The sequence below is a fragment of the Sinocyclocheilus anshuiensis genome, unplaced genomic scaffold (assembly GCF_001515605.1).
Source record: "Sinocyclocheilus anshuiensis isolate Anshui unplaced genomic scaffold, SAMN03320099.WGS_v1.1 scaffold1910, whole genome shotgun sequence".
In the NCBI taxonomy this organism is placed as follows: domain Eukaryota; kingdom Metazoa; phylum Chordata; class Actinopteri; order Cypriniformes; family Cyprinidae; genus Sinocyclocheilus; species Sinocyclocheilus anshuiensis.
This window is the reverse complement of record NW_015546013.1, coordinates 833,006-853,051: the sequence shown is the minus strand read 5'-3', so window position 1 is coordinate 853,051 and position 20,046 is coordinate 833,006. Positions and strand designations below refer to the sequence as shown.

The 20,046-nt window shown below is 37.8% G+C and overlaps 2 protein-coding genes across 3 annotated transcripts in view; one reads left to right on the top strand and one right to left on the bottom strand.

The window, feature by feature from the left end:
- The window catches only part of LOC107698503 (cactin-like), a 16,889-nt gene extending 8,710 nt beyond the window's left edge, over window positions 1-8,179 (top strand). For both annotated transcript variants that reach the window (XM_016499530.1, XM_016499529.1), the window contains 7 exons: window positions 3,002-3,147; window positions 3,229-3,391; window positions 3,549-3,663; window positions 4,476-4,668; window positions 4,810-4,932; window positions 5,730-6,079; window positions 7,175-8,179. In XM_016499530.1, the coding sequence (XP_016355016.1) occupies window positions 3,002-3,147; window positions 3,229-3,391; window positions 3,549-3,663; window positions 4,476-4,668; window positions 4,810-4,932; window positions 5,730-6,079; window positions 7,175-7,665 (1,581 nt within the window). In that variant the 3' untranslated portion in view covers window positions 7,666-8,179. The remainder of the gene's footprint in view (window positions 1-3,001; window positions 3,148-3,228; window positions 3,392-3,548; window positions 3,664-4,475; window positions 4,669-4,809; window positions 4,933-5,729; window positions 6,080-7,174) is intronic.
- Window positions 8,180-9,722: 1,543 nt separating this feature from the next.
- Window positions 9,723-16,516, bottom strand: LOC107698504 (semaphorin-4E-like). Its single transcript, XM_016499531.1, has 14 exons — window positions 16,269-16,516; window positions 15,617-15,762; window positions 15,435-15,497; window positions 14,750-14,848; window positions 14,564-14,663; window positions 14,216-14,326; window positions 13,281-13,432; window positions 13,002-13,174; window positions 12,735-12,891; window positions 12,421-12,643; window positions 11,830-11,945; window positions 11,391-11,548; window positions 10,687-10,739; window positions 9,723-10,604 (listed from the first exon to the last, which is right to left on the bottom strand). The coding sequence occupies exons 1-14, from the start codon at window positions 16,381-16,383 to the stop codon at window positions 9,982-9,984; spliced, it is 2,289 nt and encodes a 762-aa protein (XP_016355017.1). The 5' UTR covers window positions 16,384-16,516; the 3' UTR covers window positions 9,723-9,981.
- Window positions 16,517-20,046: the final 3,530 nt, after the last annotated feature.

The following is a 20,046-nucleotide window of genomic DNA, read 5'->3' as shown; positions in this document are numbered from 1 at the left end:
GAAGTAATGAATTTAGGTAAAGGGGTGCAGAGCCAGTGGTGGTTTTGTAGGCAAACATCAATGCCTTGAATTTAATGCGAGCAGCAATTGGTAGCCAGTGCAAATTGATAAACATACGAGGTGTGACGTGCATTCTTTTTGGCTCATTAAAATTTTATCTTGCTGCTGCGTTCTGGATTAATTGTAAAGGTTTGATAGAACTGGCTGGAAGACCTGCCAAGAGAGCATTGCAATAGTCCAGCTTGGACAGAGCGAGAACTGGATGGTGAAATTGTGATGAAACGATGGGTTTGCTGGAACCACAAGCAGTTGAGTTGAAGGTGATGGTTTAATTCGCACTCATGCTCCTAAATAAATTTTTCAGTTCACACATCTATTTTTAGTCGCAAATGCGAGTGAAATGCTCGCACTGTCGAGCCTTGAGCGAGCGCATCTGTGGCCACAGGACATCACTAGTTTCTCACACTTGGCTGGTGTGAACTTGGTCCACTCTTCTTCCACTCTCTTCCATAGTTTGGTAACTGTAGTGGGTTTCTTAGTCATAAGTTTTGTCTCCAAGGATTTTCCAGAGATTGGACTCTGGGCTGGCCATTTTATTAGTTCAGTGTTCTTGGCTTTAAAGAACTGCTTTACCCATTTTGCAGTGTGATGGAGACATTGTCTTGCATGAAAATTGCAGACTGATTGGGAGATGCTTGCAGGGAAGGAACTGCATGTTGCTGAAGTAGGTTCTGATAAACATTTGCATTCACTCTGCCATGTAGCTGTATAAGAGGCCCAACTCCTGCTGCAGAAAACATCCCCAAACCATGACACTTCCTCCTCCACCTTTCACTGACTTCTTTATGCACTCGGGCTTCAGTCTTTCCCCAGTTTGACGCTGAACATAATGTTTCCCATCAGTCTCAAATAAATTAAATTTGCTCTCATCATTAAAGTGAACTTTGGACCAGTTCTCCTCTGTCGACATGCTCCTCAGCAAACGTTAGTCTAGCCTTTTGATTCTTTCTACTGATGAGAGGCTTCGTCACTGCAGAGTGCGCTTTCAGTCCGACTTCTCTTAAACAGATTCTTCCCCTTTTCAGCACTGAACTGGCGAGCAATTCCAGTTGCAGTGTTGAACCGATTCCCCATTGATGGTCTCCGCATAATCCTGTTTTCTCATGCATTTGTCTTACGTTAACGACCAGCCTTTTTGGGGGACTTTAATAAATTAGTGACATTGTAAAGCTGCAATATTCTAGAAATCAGAGATTTGGAACGACCAACTCTTGCAATGGCTGAAAGGGTCATCCCTTTGGTCTTCATCTGGACAACCTGCTGTCGCAGGGTTTCAGACACTTTAGAGTGGCTTCAATGATGAACTGACTTTAACTGAAAAATTGAGTGTTTACTATTGCCCTCCTGCATTATCGATAGGGTTGGGTACCGAAACCCAGTACCAATATGGCACCGGTACCTATGTAACCGGTATGTACTAGAACCGAATCAGAATGCAGATTTCGTTGCCTCATTTCGGTGCCACTTAAATGCCTGAGAGATCGATTGAAATATTTGTCCTCTGGTTTTCAGAAACGGACGTAAGAAGCATCATCGCACGTGAAAAATAATTTCCCGACTGAGAAAATGCACGTGAACTGAAGTCGGAAAGCTCTAATAATACAAATCCAACAAATCTTTGTAGTAACGAGAGTGTCCGTTGTTTTTTACTTTCCGACTTAAAAGCACAACTGGGGAAATGAGAGCATCCGAGGAGCGCGTGAATGCAGTAATTACACTTGCTCTGATGGCAGCAGGTAACCTTCCGTTAACTAAGCTAAACATGCTTAAATTAAAATGCCTAAAGCTAAACTTCCCTCGTATTCACATATCTAAACCTGTTTTCCAACAAAAGAGAACATTATAACCTTTTTACTCCACAACACCAGTCAAATGCTTCCTTTTGTTTTCTGATGTGGCTTCTTGTCACAGAATGAGGCAGAAAATATGTTCCATAGACTACTTTAAAAAGAATACATCGATTAGCAATGGATTATAAATATACTTAATTATTATGAAAATACCATAGATGGCTTGAATAACACAGATAAACTATATTGTCGCAGTCGAGGGTTTATTGTCTTTGTTTTATCATTCAAAACATTTATATGTTCTGTTTACACAGTAACAGCTATAATAGCAATGCCTTTGTCCATATAAGGGATTTCCTGGAGGGTCACGCTTCTGTTACTTCTGTGACTGGATATGTGGATTTTCTGTGCGAGGGCGCCCTCTGGTGTCCAGTATGAATGAAACAGACATGTGTTTATAGTGCTAATGGCCAATCCATCATTTTTTTGGGGAATTTTTATTTATTTATTTATTTATTTTTTAATAAATATCGGTTTAGGCACCGGAACCATTTTAAAAGTATCTATTTGGCACTGGTATCGAAAAAAACCCAAACGATACCCAACCCTAATTATCGACACACTATCGTCCTGTTTAATACTGTAAAGCTGCTTTGACACAATCTGTATTGTATAAAGCGCTAAATAAATAAAGGTGACTTGACTTGTTTGTCATATAATTAAAGAAATTAGCACCAGGTGCCAGATTAACACCAATAACTTATCTGTATCTGTATCTTATATCTGTAAGTGTTATATCTCATTTAAGTTTTTTATACTGTGCTTCAGAATACAATTAATTTATGAAATATGCTTAAAAAAGTGCCTTTCTGCTCCTGTTAGAATAACGTCAAGTAATGACCTTGAAATTTAGGAAATTGTTGTTTTGTTCTCTAGTTTTGATCTCCACTGTATATTATATATAATATAAACATATAAAAACATACAGTAATATATACTGTTGATTAGTTTCTCTAATGAAATGTTCTCTCACAAAAAAGAATTGTGTTTTTGTATTATTTAAAGTCTTAAATGCTGCAACCAAATTGCATTTGGGAAATGAACTAAAGACAAACTGAAGTGAAGTAAAGGTGTGAGATCTGTGAGTTCAGGTGAAGCAGCTGCGTCTGGAGCGAGAGCGGGAGAAGTCCATGCGCGAGCAGGAGCTGGAGATGCTGCAGAGAGAGAAAGAGGCCGAACATTTCAAAACGTGGGCGGAACAGGAAGACAACTTTCACCTGCAGCAGGCCAAACTGAGGTCACGCTCTTCAGACGTGTAGTGTTTTCATACATACATGTGATTGGACCATTTGTAACGCGTTTCTGTGATGTGATGCAGGTCTAAGATCCGGATCCGTGACAGCCGAGCGAAGCCCATCGACCTGCTGGCTAAATACATCAGCGCTGAAGACGATGATCTGTCGGTGGAGATGCATGAACCGTACACCTTCCTCAACGGACTCACTGCCACAGACATGGACGACCTGCTGGAGGACATCAAGGTGTGTGATGACAAGAGAGATGAAAGATCATTTTAACACGTGATTGGGCTGCCAGTTCAGACATTTTTACACAAAATAGGATTCAAATGTGAAGTAACAGTCATATTTACACAAGTTCAATGATGATTTTGATCTGGTTGTGTGTTTCTGGCTGCAGGTGTACATGGAGCTGGAACAGGGCAAGAATGTGGATTTCTGGAGGGATATGACCACCATTACTGAAGACGAAATCAGCAAATTGCGCAAACTGGAGGCGTCAGGCAAAGGACCAGGTGATGTGATGACCCGCACTATTACATTTACAACCTGTATAGTTTACAGTTGATTCATTTTAGAGTAAATATTAAATGTTTAATTAATTTTAGTTATTTTAAGTTATGCTATTATTAAATAAAGTGTTTTAAGATTATATATACAGTGTTATACAAATGTTTTAGATAACTTGGTTAAAGAAATCAATACCTATTTTCAGAATAGATGCATTAAATTGACAAAATAAATAAATACATTTATAATCTCACGTAAGATTTATTTTTCAAATAAATGCTGTTCTTTCAAACTTTCTACTGATCAAAGAATCCAGTTTCACCCAAAAATATTAAGCAGGACAACTGTTTTCAACATTGATATAAGAATTATTTTTTGAGCTGCAAATTGGTATATTAAAACGATTTCTGAAGGATCATGTGACACTGAAGACTGGAGTAATGATGCTGAAAATTCAGCTTTGCATCACAGGAATAAATTATATTTTACAATATATTCACATAGAAACATTTATTTTAAATTGTAATAATATTTCACAGTATTACTTTTTACTTTATTTTTGATCAAATAAATGCAGCCTTGGTGAGCATTAGAGACTTTTTAACTGTGGCATATATTTTTTATTATTATACAGTAGTTTTAGTATTATTGTTAGATTCATGAAACAATGCAAATGAAATGTAAATGTAACCGCTGAAAATGTTACATAGGGGATATATGAATATTATGCAACCCTAATGCATTACGCTATTTAGTATATTTAAAGAAAGTCCAGTGCACAACCCCTCATCCATCTCTGTTTTTGGTGTCATGTCAGGTGACCGTCGTGAGGGCATAAACACATCCGTCAGCACAGACGTGCAGAGCGTGTTTAAAGGGAAGACGTACAGTCAGCTTCAGGCTCTCTATATGAACATCGAGAATAAGATCAAGGCAGGAGGCTTCAACCTGGACATCGGCTACTGGGAGAGTCTCCTGCAGCAGGTGCGGGTCTACATGGCACGAGCCAGGTGCGTATCAGACTAGTCACTAGTAACTGTCTAGTACTAGTGACACAGATTAGTACTAGTGACTAGTAACTGTCACGGGCCTCTGGGGATTTTTAGAGTTCAGTGATGTCTTACCTTATGGGTCTGTGTGTGTTTGTGAAGGCTGAGAGAACGGCATCAGGACGTCCTGCGGCAGAAGCTGTATAAACTCAAACAGGAACAGGGTGTGGAGAGCGAACCGCTTTTCCACATCATCAAAGAACAGCTGCAGAATGAGCAGCCCATGTGAGTGATTTCACTTTCACCTGACCATTCAGACTGATTAATTATTTTTTTTTAGTTTGTTTTTTACATTTAATTATAAATAACTGTATTTCCAAGATGGAAGAACAATTAACTGCACACAATCTAAATACAATTTTAATTTAACTGTAGTCTCAAATTACTAAAGTTATTCTTGAAATGTACCTAAAATATTTTTTTTAAATGTCAATAAATAATAATAATAACTTTATCCATTCCGAATCTAAATTCTGATAACTTTATCACTTCTGAATCTAAATGTTGATTATATGGCTGATAAATGCTAAATTACTATATTTCTGAGATAGAAATTGAACTGAACACAACCTTAAACATGCAACTTAGTGTGGTTTTGTAACAAAGTAGTATACTACCATTTGAAATGATAATTGTTGTATTCTGTGTAGTTTTATATATTTTTTAAAGCATGCATATACAATACCGTACTTCCTACTAATCAGTAATGCTAATATGTCAGTGATTCCATGGTGATAGGAAATCTGCAAATATCAGTGAGTATATTTTTAATATATTAGAATTCTTAAAATATTTTTTATATGTATTTAGGCCTGGAAACATCATGGAAATTGTATCTAGATACTCAGCTCAAATAACTCAGAATTTGACTTCTAAACTAATTATAAAATGGGTCATCACCTGAAACTGCACTATAAAATGTATAATATTTCAAAATGACCTTATCACAAATTACTTGATTCAATTAAATGAATTACATTTGAAACATACCCAATTTGTGATTTGTCCATTTTGTTTCCCAGTAGCCCTACAGCGGCGGAATCTGCAGATGAGGAGCCGGGCGGCTCTCAGCAAGGTGACGATGGAGACAGACGGACCAAGAGGCTGGATGAAGAAGAGGGTGAGCGGTCTGGAAGGAGCAGTCCTGAGGAGAGAAAGGGAGGAGAGGGGGAGGAGGGAGAGAAAGATGAAGCCCCGGAGGCCGTGTTAACAGAGGAGGATTTGATCCAGCAGAGTCAGGCGGAGTACGACTCCGGCCGCTACAGTCCCACCCTCCTGCAGCCCTCAGAGCTACCGCTGGACACACACATCATCAACGTGGAGGAGGACCTGCAGAGACTCCAGCTGGCCCGGACACAGCAGCAGGTGACCGGTGCGTATCGCTCTGTTGCTTCATATACCATAGTCAAATTACACACATCACATGCGTCAAGATTTCAGTAATAGACGTGCAGCAGGAAGAAAGGTCAAATATAACCTTGGAAAGTTGAAAGTAATGTGCACTTTCATTGTTTGAAATTTTTATAGATCATGTATAGAAAGATTTTTTTTTAATTGCCACCCTGTTCCATCTCTCTACTCCATTTCCTACTTTTTCTGCATTGTGTACCAAAAAAGGCCAAAAAATTTAAATGGTTTTACAGTGCTGAATAGGTGCAGAAAAGACAAAAATAGAATGTAATTTCAACATTGGCCATAGGGAGGCACAATAATTTTTTCCCTCCCTTTTGTAACTCACCATGCTGTATCAAGGGGATGAAAGTGCAGGAAATAGACTCAGGCATGCACTTAAATTCACCTAAAGGGTAAAGAGTTTGTGGATAGAAAAATATGTAGAAAATTAAAAAAATTGGGGGTTACAAAGAGCAGAAATACGGGAAATTGATTCAAGGAGGCACTGAAATTCACCTTAAAAACTGCCTTTAATGCTTCCATTCTAATGGACTGATGGTTACAAAAGAACATGTTTAACTTGAGATATTTTCAGGTTTCCATCTAAATTTGAGAATTTAACTTGGAATATTGCATAAAATATTTGCGAATTAAGCACTGTTTCCATTCCATGCAATGTGATTGGTTCACTGGTTAGTCCAGTTATCCAATCACATAATCTGTTGAGGCAAAATCACGTGTTTTGTTGCGTATCAAGGATGTTTCCATTGTAGTTTATGCACTACAATTTAAATTCAATCCATCCATACATGGATGGAAACCAAGTTCTAAAAAATGCGGCAAAGTGAATAATGTGGTCAACACCCCTAGAGTTGTTTCGTAGACCTGTAATTACAGAAAATGAATCAACATCATGTCAGCCAATTGGAAATGAAGAATTCAGTAATCTTGAAGTATGTCACTGTAAAGATTCTTTACTGTTAGGAACATAAAACTAATTTATCGTTCACATTTGTAAACACATCTGTAAAGATTCACTCATGCTAATGCTAACTTGTATTATCTTTTTGAACAGGCGATGCAAATGAAAGCGCCGAAGATGCATTTGTGCGTCGCGCTAAAGAGGGCATGGGTGGCGACGAGGCCCAGTTCAGCGTTGAAATGCCTTTGACTGGAAAAATGTACCTGTGGGCCAACAAATACCGTCCACGTAAGCCCCGCTTCTTCAACCGCGTCCACACCGGCTTCGAGTGGAACAAATACAACCAGACGCATTACGACTTCGACAACCCGCCGCCCAAGATCGTCCAGGGCTACAAGTTCAACATCTTCTACCCTGATCTCATCGACAAGCGCTCGACTCCGCAGTACTTCCTCGAGCCCTGTCCTGACAACAAAGACTTTGGAATACTGCGCTTCCACGCCGGCCCACCGTACGAAGACATCGCATTTAAGATCGTGAACCGTGAATGGGAGTATTCCCATCGCCATGGTTTCCGCTGCCAGTTCGCCAATGGAATCTTTCAGCTGTGGTTCCACTTTAAGCGATACCGATACAGGCGATGAAGAGGACGAGGTTGAGTTGTATTAGCAAAGTGTTGAATATCGGGAACACTGAACGTTAATCTTTAAATGCTGTAAAATTGGTGTAAATCTAGAAAAAGTACTACAATCTCTGTTTATTGATTTCATTAGCATCTTCCGTTAGTGGAAGAACAGGTGTTCAACGGAATAGACCTTAATATGTGATCTTGTCCTTGTTGAAAATCCTGTTTTGTACATTTCCTTATTTGCAGGCTCTTATCTTGCATTTGATTCCTTTTTTTTTTTTTAAACGTGTTTGTTGGTTGAGCTTGAAAATGCTATTTTTGTACTATTTGCTTTTGAGATGATACAGTAAAGATTTACTAATTTTTAATTGCTTAACGTCGTCATTTGTGCTCAATTTTAAAAATAAATTTTACACCTTGACATTTAATTTGCTGTTCATTGGAAAAAGCCATTTACAAAGAGAATTTACAGCATTTTAGGTACATAGATGGTATTAAAGTTAAAATGATATTTCTGCAGTACATTCATATAAAAAACACGCAACATAAGCTGCATTCAACTTTGAGTCTAAGATGCAGTCATTTGACACTTGTCTTGGTATCCTGAAGATACAGGAAGTTCATTCTTGTCCATGTGGAATTGCCTTTAAAGGCAACATACTTGGATTGAATCAACAACCACGGCAGGTTTTAACAAGATGGCATGTCTCATTTTTGCCCCTAAAACAGGAACACAACCACTGAAAATGTCCAAAGAAAGACTCTAAATAGTCTCTGCCTCAAACTTCAGGGCTCACAGTCAGTCCACCTGGAAACAAAATCATGTTTACAGGCTGCCAGGTTCATAAAATGATAACTTTTGAGCATGAACTAATCACTGGTTTTGAGTCAGAGTTTGTTTGTGGCAAAAGTTTGTTTTGTAGCAAGTAAACTACAAGCAAAACTGTATTTTCAGGCCATTCACTCCAAGTACGATAACTATAAAGTTGTAATAATCATTCTAATTCTAAGAGAAAAGGAAGTCACACCACAGCTATAAGGATAACACCAGAATATAATCGCCTATTGCTGTGAATACTATTATGGTTATTGTTATAGTTATCTTTATAGTTATCGTTCTTGGTGTGAATGTGACTTTAGGTCTATTAATGTGGTGTAATGTATTTCACATGAACCACATAAAAACAAAATTAAATGTGGTAAGTAACTTATATTGGTACATGATCAGACAGTCATTTCCTGTGTACGTGGGCAGCTCTATAAGACTATACTGGGCCTTTCCTAATACTCACACTTGTGTTCTTTGCATTGAACCAGTTGCCTACTTTGATGATGACTACGTTCTTATTTCCTGGATTTGGCCCAAGTGTTCAAGTCGGTGTGAAGACCGCAAAAACACTTTATGTTTTACCACCAAATTATATATCTAATATGTCTAAGCATTTTTAACCTCAAAATATAGGGCACATGAGTTCCTGAACAAGATGAATGATGGGATACACCTCAAATACTGCTCTGAAGAGCTATTAGAGATTCATTAGTGTGCTTTAATGGCACTGAGCTTTAGCATTTTTCAGACCTGGGACAGTCTTGCCAACCTGTCATGTGCATCCGCTCTCAAGTAGTCAGGACGGCAAGTGTGGGTATTGGGACAGGCTCTATGAACGGGAGAAGCTGCAAAACGCAATATGACGAAACTAGCAAGTCATGGCTTATAAATAAAACAGCCAATCGCCAACTTTTATCTACCCCATTCAAGTAGATAGGAGTTGGTTTTGCATGACTGAAATAGCTGCCCGGTGGCGTTGCAAATATGACCACCAAGTGATTTGAAGTAAAATTATTTTTAAAATGTACACCGTTCAATCTAGGCTGCTTATGTTGAAGTGTTTGGGATGTGGCTTTTAATGATGAGACCTTTTTTGTAATCAGGCTCTCAAAAAGTATATAACAATTTGGATATAGATTTATCGGCCAACATATCGGTTATCGGCTTTCAAAAATAAAGAATAATCGGTTATCGGTATCGGCCAAAATTTTCATATCGGTGCATCCCTAGATTTGACTGTCCTTGAAAAGTACTTTGGTGATTCTTGGACACAGTAAGCTGCAATGGAGACAGACCTTATGCAAAAAAAGTCTGATTCAGTGTGTTTTTTTTTGTCCATTGGACATGAACGATGGCATTTAGAAGGTATAGATTCATCAAGGACAAAAAGTGGGTTAAAACAGTTTAGTCAAGAGTTAGCTGCAAAAGAGGAACCAGCCTCAGTGGGCTTGGTCTGTATATAAATGACGATTAGCCGCATTAGCAAGTCTGTGCATAAAAATCTCAAATCTCAGATTCATCGTCTATATATTTCAATGTGATCTGACCTGAGGAACCAACAGTGGTTGAGAGTCTGTCCCTTTCTCTAGAGCTGGAGTACCTCTGGTCATTCACATGGTTGTTGTTGCTGTTCAAGTTCACCGTTGATGATGCTATTTTATGTTCTGGAAGCTGGTTCTCATACAGACTTTGTTCGCACCTGTTCTCCATGTCCTTTACCCTCCTGTGGCAAAACGGCAAAGGAAAATGCCCTTTGTACAGGTTCCAAATTACTAGCATAGCTAGAATTAGTGACAATAACACCACCATGGCCACAAGTGTGTTTTCTTTTTCCTTAACGTTGTGTAGTAATGCTGTAGTCCCAGATGCCGACCACATTTTTAGATCATATGCTACGTGCTGGGTTTGGTAATTCCGCTCTACAGAACTACAGGTGTAGTAGCCGCTGGCGTCTGCGGTGGCGTTGAAGATCATCAGGCTGTCGGACAGGATCTGGAAGGTGTTTGACGCTTTGATGGGTCGTCCGTTCAGCTGCCATTGAACCTGTGCCAGGTTGGAATATGGCTGGCACCACAGCGTCACGGTATTGCCATGGAAAAACGAGACGCTGACTGACTTACTGTCCTCTGTAACACAAGTTCCAGATGTTATTTTTAGTGTTTCTACCAGAAAATACAGTTTGAAGAATCTGGGATATAATACAAGTACCTATTTGTGGACATCGGCTGGCATTACCATAACTCAAATTCTGAATCACAGTGCTGTGGAAGAAATAATATTACAGCAATCAGCAATATGCCAATATCAATATTCATAATGGTGTGCGCAAACAATCATCACAAAAGTTTGAATTAAGAACACATTTTTGCATTTTCTGCATAATTTCCTGTAAAATTTCCATTCATGTGTACAGTCATTTTACTTTTGACAATAAGATGAATTACAAAAACCTCATTATTAGCATGCATATTACTAGCATATTGGCTGATTATTAGCACTCACAAAGCACATATTAATGCCTTATTTAGCATGACCATATTTTAGATCCTTAATCCTACCCCATACCTAAACTTATCAACTACCTTACTCATTATTAATGAGCAGCAAATTAAGAGTTTACCAAGGCAAAAGTTGTAGTTTATGGTTAGTTAATAGTGAGAACTGAAAAGTGGTCCCCAAACTAAAGTGTGACCGGTAATTCTCACTAATTTATGCCGTAAAGCTTAATACAATACAGACAATAAAGCAATAAAGACATTAAAACAAATACGACCATTATGTATTCATACTTTACTTCTTAAGCAATAATAGAATTTTATTGTATTACAGTAAAACAATGCTATTTTTTGCATGAGAAATGTGTTTAGCTGTCATTAAAATAGATTTGTAAATAGATTTATTTGACTTTTGACCTGGTTCTGTGTGTGCTGTTTATGGTAGAGCATTGGTCAGCATTGAGGTCCCAGCCACAGTACGGATCCCTGGCCAGAACACAGTCCAGACACGTGTGGTACCGCCCACATTCATTGATGGACAGCTGAACCACGCCCACATCCGAACCCACGTACAGCTGTTGTTGGGATGACATCACACATAACTTAACATAACATCTCTATAGACAATAATAGAAATTACAATTATTTTGACTCTTGCTTCAGTTGAACATAAAATATTCCTATAAAATTTGTTAGCTGCTATTTAAGCTTTGACTTAGAAAGCCATTCACCCTAACTTTGGTGAACCAGTTAAGCTACAGGAATAAAATTAGCTTTGCTGAAAAGAAACAGACACACACAGCTCATGATGTTGCTAAGTGAGCAATAAACATCAATAAATGCATCTGCTTATTACTTTGGTGTTGGAAAGTCGCAGTATCTTCACTGGCTCTGAGGGCCCAAATAGCTGAATCTCTTCCATAATGGCCATCTCGCTGTTATAATTCACAGCTTTCAGCACTGAACCGCTCTCTGATACATAACAGAACACAATACAATGCAGAAGACGAGACAACAATTTCAGTTAAACTCACTTACACAGCTAAAATATATGATATGATATGATATATGATATGATATGATATGATATATGATATTATATTATATAAGCCTATGGGCAAGACTTCCGGTTGATTAGCCGCTATTGGGAAATAACGAGAATAACAACAACGTGCAGTAAACGGTAAAACTGTTTGCACTACAAACCAGTGTGTTCATAATTAAGATAATACATTAAAATAATATGGTAAGACACACCAATTTTCAATATCAAGCAGCAAAATGAACTGTTTTGTACAGCTAAAAATAGCTGGACACGGATTAGATCGGAAGCTAGACCCATAGAATTTACAAATGGCCACGCCCTTTTTTACGGGAAAAAAAGTTGGATACTTTTGGAGGGTTTACTGATTATAAACACTACAGATTTGCATAAAGGCATCTTTACTTGTGCCAATGAACATGACTTGATGGCTGGTCCTGTCCAAGGCCGTTGCTGTGGCCACCACAATTCTAGTGAAAGCAGCGCCTCTCTTCACCAGCAGGGGTTTCTCTCCACTGGCCTTGACGGCCTGGTCCATCAGAGGCTTGTCTTTAATAAACTGTAAGGTTTTGTCTGGGAGATCCAGAGATTTGGTGAAACCCATTTCTCTGGCATGATTATCAATGCACTGTAATTGAAAACAAAGTGAAGGTTAGTGAACTCTGGGAATCAGTGTTATTGAACGAGTGCTGAACCAAGTTACTGAACAGAAGACTCACTGCTCCCGGTCGGGGATCGGGGACATCAGCTGAGTACATCACCCACTTCACGAACGACGTCTCAACGGTAACAGAAGCCTTAAACTTGCCCTTTGAGAACACGGTCTTGATGTCTTCAATTTTGTATGCACATACCGCGGAGTACTGAGAGGAGTCTCTGTTGATCAGAATCAATGTTTCATAATTAATGAACTGCACAACATCGACACTATTATTGAACTGAGAAGAAATACTGTCTTAGAAGAAACAAAAAGATCTCAAACTTACAATTGTGGGGTAAAGACAGCATAAAACACGCAGGTGGTCCAGTCACTGGGGCACAAGTGGAAAACATCCTGGACCAGAAGAGGCAGGTTGTTGTTTGGAACGGGACAGTCAAGCCTTGCTTTTAGAAAAGAAGTCCACTTCCTCTGCAGCGTCCTCTGCCCACCCAAGTCTCCCTAAGAGAAATGACATTTTGCATTGATGTAATATGTGGTATAGACAGGAAATGCTGTAATGTTTCTCAATACAGCTCATATGACATAAGACACGACGGGAGTTTACCTTGCACACGCGAGCTACTCGAGAGACGTCCATCTTGGTGTATGAGTCATATTCCACTGCTGTCTCACTGAAGAACAGATAGAGCTTGTCATCGTCCCCCTCTGGGTTCGATTTTCCCTCCCGTATGTGGGCCATGTGGATAAAATTTGGTTCTTAAATGACAAACAAAAACACATATTTCAGTTACTATCGCCTTCCTGTCAGTGTTAAGGCATTTTCACCCACACCCACTGCTGTTTTTTGTGTTTTCATACCATTCTCTGTAAATGACTGTCATACTCAAACCACCCTGTCAGGCACCAACAATCACTCCGCAGTGAAAGTATGTTAGATTATACACTTGTTTTAATGACAACCAAACCACTGTTATACATTGGCTTCCCATCAAATGATTAGTTGGTTAGATAGAATTAACAAGCATTTGGACTTAAGTACCCAGGCTTGATTAGTTACAACGGTTAATCCCTGCTAGTAGATGGCATAAAAACACCATTACGTGGGAGTTTTACATTTGACTGGTAGAATTCAAAATGAATTTCTTTGCAAACAGCATATGATTAATTGCATGGCAAACCGTAAAAAAAAAAGCATTCAAGTGTTGAATGCACCAACCAAGAAAACTGCAATTGAAACTAATGGAAATGCTACAAACAGTATATTAGTATTATCATTAAGTGTACAAAAATAAATACATAAAAGACAAACATATATAAAAATAAAATAAAATTGCAACTTTCTTATAGTCATGTACTGAAAAAGCCACATTGGAAAAAAATAGTTGACATTTTCTAAACAAAGTGTAGTGGTGTTTTCCTGGGAAAAACTGTTATGGGTTGTTGTAAGGGTACTACAATGAGTTTGCAAATATGTTCTGGCTGTTTTGAACCATACTGGGATTGGAGGTTTGGTTAGGCGTCACCATTCTTGTATCTCACCATTGAGCCAGGTGCTTGAAAACTCTGTCCGTATGGATTCCTCTGAGCTGCGCATCATAACCGGCTCTGAACCCCGAAAGTTCAGTGAAGTGGCAGAGTACAATACTCCATCTGCAAGAGAGAAAAAACAAGATGTAGTAAGTAATGATGTTGAAAATTACTGGTACTACAGTAACACTCTATTACATGTCTTGGTTATACTTTCAAACAGTGTGATTCAATATAACTATCAATACATTTACAATTATGCATTTTTGGCAGATGCTTTTATCCAAAGTCACACTGCAAAGTACACAAGTACTTTTATCGTATTATACTCAGCATCATAAATAAAGAGGCAGTACGTACCAACCATCTCTGATGTGTATCGCTGAGAAGGATCAAAGGGACATTTCCCCTTCCCATCTTCTTGTTTACCCTCTAAAGTCAGATTACCATCTGCATAGGACTAAGAGAATGACATGCAACAAACACATAAAGCACTATATACTGGACATTTTATGTTCATAGTCACTAATACTTAATGAGACTCACCATATAGTCACAGGTTGGGATGAATGCTTTGGTTCCACAAACATACATTCGGTCATCGTTTCTTTTATGAAGAATTCTGATATAATTTTTGCAGTCATTCTAAAGAAAAAGCAAACAATGCATCCAAGTTGGAACTAATAAGTGGTGACATGATTTGAAGTGAAAAAAAAAAACTAACCTCAGTTCTGACCAAGCAGAACCAAACTTCCGTTTCCTGCATGTTTATTGGTATGTTTGACTTTTACTTAGAATTTGATTTATATATATTGATATCTGCTGTAATTATCAATATGAAGAGACACTGTCTTGCATGTTGTTTTGGTTAGACAGTCTTAAAACATCCTTAAACATCTAGTTGCCTTGCTATTTGAATAAAATATGAAATTCATGCAGATGACACATTTTCTATTTATGTAAAAAATGAAGATTGTCCCATGAAAAGGTTTTACAAATGATAATTTTCCAGTACATTTTGCTAAGATTTTCAACATTTTATGTCTTAAAGCTTTAATAAACTGCATTCTGCCCACTCTGATAAATGAATACACTTATCAAAGTTATCAAAGTGTGCATATCTGCTAATAAAGCAAGACAAAAGTCTATAATAAAAAACATTAAACGCTGGTGCCAGGAATGCATTGTTTAAAAACATATATTAATGAGCACAAAAGATGTGAAAACTCACTGTAGCATCTTTTCCCTTATTGGAACAGTCTATTTGCTCCTTATTTGTGACTGGCCAATTCACCTGTGGAGAATCAATACAATTTACCATCATCCATATATACAAAAAACTCAGTCTGCAGAATATTATTAAATGGATTAGCAAACAAATACGTTTTTTTAAATATGCATTTAAGACCTCACCATGGCCTTTTTGACTGTAATGTCATCAAGGTCGAGGGCAAAAATGGTCTCCCTGGCACCCAGGATGAGCATGTTGAGATCTTCCCTCAGAAGCATAATGGTGTAGTTCCAAACACCCTCCTCACGAAACAAACGTCCTCCATTACCTAGCAACAAATGAAGGCCAGTCAAGGGCAGGAGTAGCTAATGTTTGCCAAAAATGGAAAAGTCACACACAGAACAACTAAACCTTGTTCGAAGAAAGAATTGTGGTCCATATCTTCTCTAAGCAATCAAAACACATTTAAACATAAAATAAATAAATATACAAAAAAAAAAAAAAATGATATGATTTAATGTTATTACCATGAATATTGACACACAACGAAAAAAAAAAACTTACTTTGGACACTAGCATGGTAGTAATACCATAATAGTCTTTAAAGCACCTTTATATATGAATATGTAAATCAAACACCAAGCACCATGGCATACAGTGGCTTTAACACAAATTGTTTGCAGATTCCACCTTTTGATTTGATATTTTGTATCTAATGCACATAATTCGAACATTTTAGGTTCCCAAATATTTTTCACTTTAGACCACTTTACATCAAAGTACATTGGTATTTTGTAATGACGTCCAAACATAATTATCATAAATTCAACTTACTACTAATTGGCACTGTTTTGCGAGGTATGGTATTCGGTGTCGATCCCAATCCGCCGGTCAGCGTTGATGGACTCCAGATGTAAAACACGCAGAGCACAGCCAGCAGAAACATCATTCAGCGCTCCAGTAAAAAAAATCAGTCAGTGATTTTGGTATAAAGATGGTGCGAGTGCTAGATTCCTGTGTCGTCTGTCTGTCAGTTTCTCATCCTTGCTTCAGTCCGGAACGCTTCCATACTGAGATATATGACTTTAGCTGCAAAGAACGCTCTTCAGCAGAGAACCCTGTGAGGCCATCTGAAAGAAAGAGAGAGAGTGTGAACAGGCAGGGGTGCTGGCAGCAGTATTTCTGTCACTGCTATAGTGATGCTAATGCGGAGGATGAAAGCTTTTACTCTAGGACCTTGACAGAGACACACGGTTCTGCCTTTCAAGCCACAGAATGACACAAAGCCAGAATAGCTCATCACCCCCGCCCCACACACACACACACACACACACACACTCACACACATCCTGAGATATGCCTTACAAACCTCAAGAAATATTTTCACAAGTAGCATGGACAATCGAATGCAGAATCTGAAAAGTTAAACAGTCTTTAATAAGTAATCTCTCCTTCCCAGACGACAGGCTGATAAAAACTCCCAGGAAATATTTATTGTCTGAAAGCTGGTGTTTCCTAACAGGCGTGATGAAGAAACAACGTACCATCATTTTGTAACCTGTGTCTGCAAGATGGTTGCTTACTAACCCAAAACCTGGATATATGTGGCTTAGTCAATTTCCTTAAGTCTACTTCCATCCGTTTGATTGTCCTCCATACAAAAAAACAAAAAACAAAAACATTTATAGGCTCAAGTTTAATACTTGCAACGTGCAATAATGTAATGAGAGGAAATGTTAATGCATGACAAATTTTGGTTTTCAATCAGTCAAACAAACCATATCCTGTCCTATTGAAACCACTAACATGTCAGTAAAGTGCTGCTAATTTTTGACAGAATGACTGCATTGCAAGCAAAGTACGAATGCACCGTCAATGCATGGCTTTGGAAGCCTCTAACATCTGGAAACACAAGTGCTCAGTGGTGCATTTATTATCTGTTTGCAGTGGCATATGTTTACTACATTGCTAAGAGCATGATTATGGCATGTCAAGAGAGATGCGCTGTAGCATGAGCGTAGATCTGATCAGATACCACTCATATTTCACCATGTCACACACTTGTAGGCACATACTTAGTTTTAAATAATCGTGGGGACTTTCTACCCTACTAGCTGCTAATATAGGCCAAATAAATGACCACAGCCTAACACACTGCTAGCCCTAAATTACACATTTTGGGAGTTTTTTTTTTTTATACAGAATGAGTCAAATATTATTTAATCCCTTAAGTGAATCATGCTATATTTAAGGACACCCATATAAGGAAGAGAGAGGCATTATGAGAAATGTGCGTATGTAGATATACACACAAACTTAAGATTTTTATCTACATTATATGCTTATACAATTCGTTTTGCATCTATTTGACAAGTTGAAATATGACAAATGACAAGAATTCTGAATAGCTTACTAGAAATACCATAAATAATAAGAGAAGTATCTTAATATTCTAGTAGTTTATTCTGAAAAGAGTGCTACAGGAATGAGTCCTAAAAAAATTTCAACCTCCGGTTCCATCGTTTTTTGTTAAATGCCCGAAATAACGTAAGCTGAAGATTTATTCCACGCCATACAATAAATCAGTAATACCCCTTTGTGATTTTATTTTTTAAGCTTTTATGAGTCTTGAAAAAGGCGGCTGCTGACAGTTGGCTAAGTGGGACTACAGAGGTTGTTGGGACATTAAATGTAATTATGTTGAACAGGTAAACTCATCGACTCACTAGTTTACTTTTACAGCCTCTTTTTTGTTTAGAATTGTGCTTTTGCAAACTATTTCAGCTCAAACTTCACAACTTTAGCTTTTTACTTATACCAACTGTAATTAGATTTGGCGATAAAAGTTGTGCTCATCTGTGGAGATTATCTTGATAAAACAAAATGTTTAGGAATCATACAATTTTGTTGGTCAGAGAGAACTTATTTTCTGCAATAAACTTGGCAAAACCCACCATGTTATTACAGTACAAATATAGCATTTTTGGACTATACATGATGGTAATCTTTTAAGTACTGTACAGTGTTATTTACAGTGTTATTATTGATAACTAAAACTATAAAATAAAATTTACATAGATGAAAAACTTAAATTTAAAAATGAAAATTTAAATGAAACTAAAAATAAGGCTATATATATATATATATATATATATATACAAAGTAAATATATAAAAGAAAAGTACAGTGTGCGATCAGTGAACGCCTCTGTAAACCTCACACAAGTGAAAACAGATCAGCTGTTTCCACAGAATGCATTTCAGTACTGGTCTCAGTTCCTTTGAAAATAAGTTTTAAATGCAGCAATGGCTGAAAAATGTGGGTTAAGCAGCAACTCACCATGCAACCAAATTCCCAGTTAGTCTCTCAGTTCTCCTGTGCTCGCATAAGTGGTTCCTCTTCAAACACACACACACACACACACACATGCACGCACACACTGTTTCAGCCCTCCAGTGCAAAACAAATCAAAAGTGGTCTAAGTCTCAAAGGCAGCAGAGTGTGTTGAGAGTCATGGCTCTGCAGTGAATGGAGCTCATGGTGTCTTCTGCTCTGTGTGAGAGAGCATTAAACTGCTCGGATCCTGCAGAGTGAAGTCAAAGACATTCTTCCACTGGAGAGAAAAGAGAGAGAGGAAAAAAAACAAAACATGCTTTTAGAAGCTCCTCAATCTCAAACAAGTCACTACAAGTGACAGCAAGAGAGTGTGTGTTGCAGAAAGAGGAGGAGTGTAGGAGAGGCTGTATTGTTTACTGACCTGATTTTCAAGAAAGCCAAGTTTGCAGCTGTAGTAAACAAAAGAGAAAACTGATGTTGATTTTCTCTGTTACAACCTTTGAAAACAAATTTTGCATTCACATTGAAGAAGAAAAAAAAAAGACTTAAGTTTTCTCAACTCAGCGTCTTTGCGAGGGTCATTGGCTCATTGTAGCTTGTTTTGAGCCAAACTTGTTTTTATGTTCATTGTGACATTAATTGTTACAATTGTTTTTTGTTTTTTTTTGCAAATTCAGATTATCTGGACAATCTGGATGAACTTGTTCTGTACTAGCACATTTTTTCACAGATGAATCATCATGGATCAAGGTCAAATGAATCACTGCTAAAGTTTGTTTTTATCTAGCAAATCGAATCTTGTTGATAGTGAACAATATAAATATGAATTAAGCTTTTTTTGCAATCATTTATCAATAAACGGCAATTACTGACATAATTTCAACCGCATTCCTTCGTTTAAGGTTGGTCAACTGCCCGCTGGGTAGGCTATAGGCATTTTCAAAGTTAAATATAGGCCTTGACTTTGTTTCATGAAGCATTTGTCATCCAATTACAATAACAGAATGAAATGTTGAGGTAAAAGTTGAAGGTTACTGACGCCCCTTGTGGTCAATATACACCTGACAGGGCGATTCAGATTCGCCTCTCTTGAAGGGATTTATTTTGCGATAAACCCCTTGTCATATATATTTATTTTGTAAAATAACCGGATATTTACCTAATAGATAATTAAATAGTTAAAGGTATTTTATGTTTTACTTGTAAGTTATATGAGCTAAGCTTTCTCTGAAACAGTCCGCTTAATTCGTCCCCGCAAAAACGAGTCCCTTCTTTT

Coding starts and splice junctions, on each gene's coding strand:
- LOC107698504 (XM_016499531.1), bottom strand. CDS start 16,383: ATGATGTTTCTGCTGGCTGTGCTCTGCGTGTTTTACATCTGGAGTCCA. Junction 12,644..12,734: donor CCGATCCCCGACCGGGAGCA/GTGAGTCTTCTG, acceptor TTTCAATTACAG/TGCATTGATAATCATGCCAG. Junction 10,740..11,390: donor AACAGCACACACAGAACCAG/GTCAAAAGTCAA, acceptor TTTCTTCCACAG/CACTGTGATTCAGAATTTGA.